The sequence below is a fragment of the Halyomorpha halys genome, unplaced genomic scaffold (genome assembly GCF_000696795.3).
Source record: "Halyomorpha halys isolate HHAL.00 unplaced genomic scaffold, Hhal_1.1 Scaffold2314.1, whole genome shotgun sequence".
NCBI classification, from domain to species: Eukaryota; Metazoa; Arthropoda; class Insecta; order Hemiptera; family Pentatomidae; genus Halyomorpha; species Halyomorpha halys.
The window spans coordinates 12,330-19,663 of record NW_027116447.1 but is presented as its reverse complement, the minus strand read 5'-3'; the positions used below and the strand labels follow the sequence as shown (position 1 = coordinate 19,663).

Genomic DNA, 7,334 nt, shown 5'->3' with positions numbered 1-7,334 from the left:
TAAAATATTATTATATATATAAAAGAGAGCTGTTAAATCTTTGTCCTCGATAGACTTTGTTATTACTGGACTGATTTACGTGGGGCTTTTTGCTATATGGTCCATTTCGCTGTGGGAAGGCTTAAAGATGATGAAATCATGTGATTTTTGGGTAGAAAAAAGTTTATGAACAGAATTAAGCGTAAGGCTCGGGGTAAAGTAATTCGGTTAATTTTTTTTCAAAACTATATATGTTACCAAATCTTAATCTTACTTATTATTATTATTATTTTTATTTAAACCACTGCAAAGTATGGTGTAGATTCGTTGAGTAATGTTGAAGCTATTAATATTTAAAAAAAAAATATGATTGCAACTTTATAGCATGTATTGGTTAATTTATGTTACCAAAACATAATAATAAAGTATTTCAAAATGTTTAATTTTAATTTAAAAATATAATGAACTTTAAGAAACTATCGATTATATTCATTATATATAAGCCTCAAATTTACAGCTTATACCGCTGTTACCAACCGATATGCCATTTATTTCAATGTTTCTTTCATGAGATGCTAAGAACGAATGTCATCGAATATATTGGATCAGTTTATGTCACCAAATCATAATAATATAGTACATGTGTATGTTTAATTTAACTAAATTCATAAATTTATAGCAAACTATATTCATTAAATCTATATACACCCTCAAATATAGCAATAGCGAAGCATTGCCGGGTCAGCTAGTGTGTATATAAATATTAATGTAATCGATCTACTACGTCTTTGTCCATAGTTATTAATCAACTTTTTTCTCTCTAAATGATGGTTGTTGTCTTTTTGTTTTTATAGCCCTGATGAAGACCTGAAAATCAGGTCAAAACATCGGCATAAATAAATATTTTTTTGTTTATTTATGTTGTTTCTTTGCTGACCGCACCCCCCGATCATCTTCTCCAATCAGTAATCTACGGTTAACTATCTACACCTCATTATAAATTGCAGATTATTTAATATACAATCTATAATGAAATTTTTATTACTTTAATGAAGAAATAAATATTTCTCTGAAGTAAAATAATTAGGAAACCATTAAATAGTAGCATTGTTCATAATTATAATTTCAGAGTTAGTGGAAAGTGGAAAAGCTAAGAAACTAAAGGAAGTGACTTTTTGGTTGGCACTTGGGGTAGTATTTTACATAATGTTCCTCTCTCAAGAGGGTTTAATTTATTTATTCTAAAAAGAATTATTAGGAAGTTTGTTTTGAAATTATTAATAATAAATCATGCAATATGATTGTTATGTGAATTAGCTAATTGGAGAATAAAATATATATAGAAGAAATAAGTTCAGACAATTTTCTGTAAATTACATGCTAAATACATAAAAATTTCTGTTGCGATTTATTCAATCTAGAATCGTGCTAGATTATTTTTTATAAACCATTTAATCATCATTTTGAGACAATAATATTTCATTCACCATTCATATTTCATTTTTTAATTGATCAAGAGTTAGTTTGATTACTGATTGAATTAAATTGTATTTGTATTTGCAGTTTAATATTTAATTTATATTAATCTATTTGTATTTATATTTAATGTTCAATATTATTTAATCAGAATTCATGATTGAATTGAGTATTAACTATTGTTTACTTGAATTGGCCTTAACTAAGAAAGGTTAATAAATAAATGTGGATACCAAGTTTTATTGAAATCAGCCATGTCATTTTAAAGTGTTTAAGGATCCCCTCTCCTGTACAGCAAAGAAAAATCTTTGGAGTAAATTATTACTTTAACACTACTTTTGGTTGGCTGATTTTTATATCTCTTATATAAAACATTCTTCATTTGGTATTGGTAACCAAAGGGTTTTGCCTGAAACCAATAATTGATGCCTGTGAACTAGAACAAACAAAAATTCTTCATTTTTAATAATATTTCATTTATTTTAAGAGTTATTTTCTATTGAAGTATAAATTAAGTGATATCTTAATTTTCTTTTAACTGAGTTAATGATATAGGCAGACAAAAGAAATGTCTAAAGCTGTTGAGGGTCTCAGCTTGGGGCTCACTGAAGCTGACATTACTGCTATAGCAAACCGACATCTTGAGGAACATGGTATGCAAATAGCAAGTTGGCAGAGCAAGGTATTTATGTTTTATTTCTCCAAATTCTACTCTGTTTATCTAATTAGCTGTGAAAATATTATTCAGCTTTATCAAATGAAATTAAATTCTGATTCTTCAAAATAACTTCCTCTAAAGTACCAATAATTTTATACATTTAAAATAAATAACTGTATCTTATTTTTATTAGTAATTAAAAATGAACAAATTAACTAAAGGAGAAATTAAAAGATAATTTTTTTCAATTTCCCCCCAAGTTCCCAAAACATTTTGTGTAAGAAACTAAATGAGACAGAAAGAAAATTTTAGTATCATTTTCCAGGAAGAATAATAAAAATGTGTAATTTGAAAATTTCAATCAAGTAAAAAATATAGTATATTAAAATATAGACTATCCTTATTAAAACTAAGGATAAGTATAGAAAATTAAATGAGAAGAAGATGGTTGGGGGGTGCGGTCAAAATAAAACACAAATAAGTTGAAGTAACTTATTTAATCATGCCAACGTTTCGGCCAGAATTTTTAGCCTTCATCAGGGCTAAGAACAGAACAAGATAACAACCAATGAATACAGAAAATAAAAAAGAAGATATAAACAGAATGACATGAAGTAAATAATTGTACAGAATGTAATTAATAAAATAAAGTGATGAAAGAAGTGGAAAATAAAATGTATACATAGGTAATAAAAACATAATAATAACATCTTACATAATAATAAAAACATCTTCTCCACGTATAAGTCATCCACCGTCAACTATCTCTCATGATTATAGAAAATTAAACTACCTACATTACAAAGAAAGCATTCTGTTTTGGGGGAATATAGGGAGGAAGGGAGTATTTGAAGTTTGAAATTTCATGAAATGTTCATTTAATAAAATGAAATTTAAAAAAAAAGAAAAAAAAATTATTTATAACCCTAAGTTTTCTCTACTACATATGATCTCTTGTCATATCATGCCCATTAATGAATATTAAAAAAAATTAAGAAGATAAGTGTAGGTAAATAGGTTATTTTTGTGGATGTTTGGATGAAGTGGATATGCTTAAATTTTAATTTTTATTGATATTTAATCCATAAAACAATTTATAGTGATCAGGTTTTATACTTTCCTCTTTTTTATAGTAACTGTTTGATATTATAGCTTGCAGGATTACATGAAAGTCAAAGGACATCATATAGGGAATGGCTTATGTCTTTACTGGAGCAAAGTTATGATGATAACGTACCTTTGACACCGTAAGTTAGTAAATTAACTTCTTACTGTTATTTAATTCGCACTAGTTGATAAAGTCACAAATAATATAAATTTATTCATCCACTTATGAAGACCAAAGTTTAAGTAGTAAAGGATATCCCAACTTTATTTTTATACTTGGATGGTCATACACCATCAATGTTTTTTTAATATTATCTGTCACAATCCCAGTATATAATTTTTTTAAAAGTATTGTATTTCATTTTTATCCTTATTATTATGCTCACTACTATTTTTAATATTATGATCTTTATTATTTCTATTGTTAATATATTTTTATGTGATAAATTTTCATTTTTCTATTTCATTCTTTTATTTAATACCCGTGTTTTCGTAGACAGCAGTATCTCAAAAAACATAAATTTCAAACTGTTTCAACTAGCATTGGTCATCTGAGCACTTGATAAACACATATTACTGGGGAAAAAATATTAGAATAAAATATAAGTGAAATTCGATGTATACAAAATATTTTAATTTCTTTTACAAGAGAATCACATATGGTAGTCCTACAAAATATGATAAAGTTATCAATGTGAACTATTTAAATTATACATACATTTTTTCAAATAATAATTTTTTTTTTATTCTAACAAATAATAAAAGAAACAAAACAAAAATAATGGGATCTTGTAACTTAATGGTTTGGAAAGATAAAATTTTAGATAGTTTAATCATTAAAAAATAAGAATATATTAGAAAATTTGGCAATAATCATACTATGAAAAAAATAAAATCTTTAAAAATTACTTTTCAAAGGAATAGTTATTGGTTATTATAACTAGCTGAATACATGTAATAATTTAATCTCCTTTTCAGTTAAATTTAATTAATAGTTTATTTGTTCCCTTGATTTTGCTTTATAACTGCACAGTGCAGGTAGGAGGAAACTGTAAATAGAAGAACCGAATACTGTAAAGATAAATTAATTACATGGATCATGTAAAATGCTGATGATAATTTATGATTTGATAGATTAAATTTATTGACAATTATACGAGTAGTCTGTATTTCATAATTTATTAGAAAATTAAATCATTATGGTAATCGTTGTTTTTATTTTTTTTTTGAGATAGTTGTTTAAAAAACCAATGTAAAATATAATGTTATTACATAAAGAACAGAATAGAAGTCATAATATTCAATACCTAAAAAACAACTTTCATAATTTTGAACTATAACTGTGTTTCACATTTTTTAAAATCCTAAGTATTCTAAAGTAAGTGATTTGGTGTTTTCATCAGTCTATTAAAGGATTTATTCTAACTGAGTTTCTATTTTACTTATTATTTAGTTTTAAAAATAAATATTTAAGATTTGAATAATTTATTTTTCCCTCCTTAGGAACACTCCTTCAATTACTCAAAGTAGAGGAAATTTTTTAGATCCTGAAACACAACTATTGCCTGTACTTCAAGAAAGCTTTACTATCCATTTGGGTTCACAGATGAAACAAATGTATAACATTCGAATTCTTGCTGCTGATGTTCTTGATTTTTGTAAACTTCGATTACCATTAGAAGAGTATGTAGACATTTTTTAATATATGTTGTGTAGAAAAATCTAAAATGTCAATTTTTTCAGCCTAACAATTGAATTTTATTAGTGAGTGCAATTAAAATTTTTTAATTAGGTTTTTAAAGTGAAGTGTATCCACTAATCATTAAAGTATTTATTTGATATCTTAATCGGTTTTAGTCTTTTAAATAATTAAAGAATTTAGTTTTAAATGGTAAAGTATTACCAATTCCACTTTAAAATTGATATCAAAGAATATTTTGGAATAATATGTGGGAAAATGCTTTTACAGATTTGTATAACACTGCTTCCATCATAAATGAATTTATATATTTTATATTTAAGAAGAAGTAATAACTGTTCGATTTCAGAGATATGGAACCCCAACCTCAAAGGCTCCAAACATCTCTTGGCCTTTACTCAAGTGATCTGTGTGGTTTAGTACTTTTATCTGATAACCATCTTGGAGGATTTTCTGGGATTACAAAAGGTTGAATTTATTTTGAAAATTCTTTTAATCTGCTTATTTTTTTCAGTCATTCCTTTCATTGGTTTTTATATTTTAAAATAATTAAATTTAAACCTTTCATAATCAGAATTTATGATGGAATCTGTTTTATTTAAAATATAAATAAAATATATTAATTTCAATTTCGGTATATTTAGTGTTTTTAAATTAGTGAGTAATGTATTATTAATTCTTATATCATAACATGAACATTCCATCAAGCAGCCTTTGGATAATTTCGTTTTCGGTATATTTAGTTGTTTTTAAATTAGTGAGTAATGTATTATTAATTCTTATATCATAACGTGAACATTCCATCAAGCAGCCTTTGGATAATTTCTTTGCTTGTAGGTTTCAGATATTTCTTAACATGTAGCATTCTATAGGTGGTGAAAACATGGGAGTAGATCATGTTAAGCTGGGACCAGTTTATATAAACAAATCTATGACATTCTAGTATAAAAGAAACAATCCAGAGTTGTCCAGGATGTGATGAGTTAGTATGAAGAAGATGATAGTTCCTTTTATCATATATTCAAAGATTGGCATGAATTTTTAAGAGTGTTGCTACTATAATTTCGAAAATGTACGAAGATAATACCAGCAGCTATACTGAACTTAATTTAATTTTTACCTGTGTTCAAGGAGATGATAGAGGCTGGATGGAGTGTCTGTGGACTAGAGTTACCTCCTACAAATCCGGAACTCCAGTTGAACCAACCAACTGGTGGAGGCTTTTGTAGATGGCCTAGACTCATTGATGGGTTGTACCAGTTATTATTATTATTATTATAAGTCGACATCGTTGGACTCATCGCCGGTTGGTTCGCACAATTAAATACTTTGATGTAACACACATCATCAAGTATATTGTGGAAATCATGCTGAAGGTGGGATATGTACCAGAGCCTCTACGCCAAGGGTGTACTTGAGAATCAAGCCGAGGACACCATCAAATGTCTTGGATGTACATTCTTGGGAGAGCTAGTATTTGGAGAAGAGGTGGTGACAAATATAACTAATAACCTTGATAAATTGGTGAGCTCGTGCCTGCTCAAGCCTGAACAGAAGATCAACGTTGTCAACCAATACTTGTTCCCGGGCCTTGTTTACCCTCTTCAGACTGCTCCCCTCATAAAGATACGTCCTGCGATATTGGAGGGCATTGATACCAATATCCGCAGGAGTATCAAGGCCATCATCGGCCTCCCCGCTATCACCTCGTCGATGCTGTACGCGCCCAGGAGGTATCGAGGACTGGGTCTGATCCGCTGTTAATGGGAAGCTCCACTACAGCATTAGTCCATTCCCCAGCGACTGTCGAATGTTCCGGATACCCTCTTTCAGTCTATATTCAGTTACGAAGACGAAATCGTGGCATGTGCTGATAGACTTGGGGTGGAAAAGGGCAACCAAAATGTGAGCTCTACGGTAGTCGTTGCGTGAGAAAGCTTTCGAAGAATGGGCCAGTTGCAGGTGGTATTGGTGTTTGCCATTTCAAAGAGACCCCAAGAGCTAATAGATATGTATGTGAGAAGCAGGTACTCTTGGGGTCAGAATGAGCGAATGCCCTTAAACTTAATATCAACTACACACCCCTGCATGGAGTCCCAGGAGCCAGTGGACAGCATGGAGAAGTTGGGTCCCTCTGTCGCAAATGTGGCAGAGAGTCTGAAACACCAGCTCATGTGGTGAAACACCACAATTCCTAGGCGCTCTCAAGTCTCCCGCTGGTATTCCGAGTGGAAGTGGCTCTATCCAACCTCCCGAAGGCAATACCTTCTTGGTGTTTTTCTATTCTATGTTCTTAACATCATAAAACCTACCTATATCCTAGATCTCCTCACTCGTCATTCATCCATCCACTCATTAAACACCAGATCCCATCCGAATGATTTATATATGCCCTCCTATAGAACCTCCTTCTTT

The 7,334-nt window shown here is 29.5% G+C and overlaps 1 protein-coding gene across 1 annotated transcript in view; it reads left to right on the top strand.

Moving 5' to 3' along the window:
• LOC106691392 (FERRY endosomal RAB5 effector complex subunit 3) overlaps positions 1-7,334 on the top strand; it is a 40,755-nt gene that overhangs the window by 24,037 nt on the left and 9,384 nt on the right. Inside the window, exons 4-7 of the mRNA XM_067053241.1 lie at positions 2,011-2,137; positions 3,266-3,360; positions 4,724-4,903; positions 5,269-5,387. Coding sequence (XP_066909342.1) covers positions 2,011-2,137; positions 3,266-3,360; positions 4,724-4,903; positions 5,269-5,387 — 521 coding nt within the window. The remainder of the gene's footprint in view (positions 1-2,010; positions 2,138-3,265; positions 3,361-4,723; positions 4,904-5,268; positions 5,388-7,334) is intronic.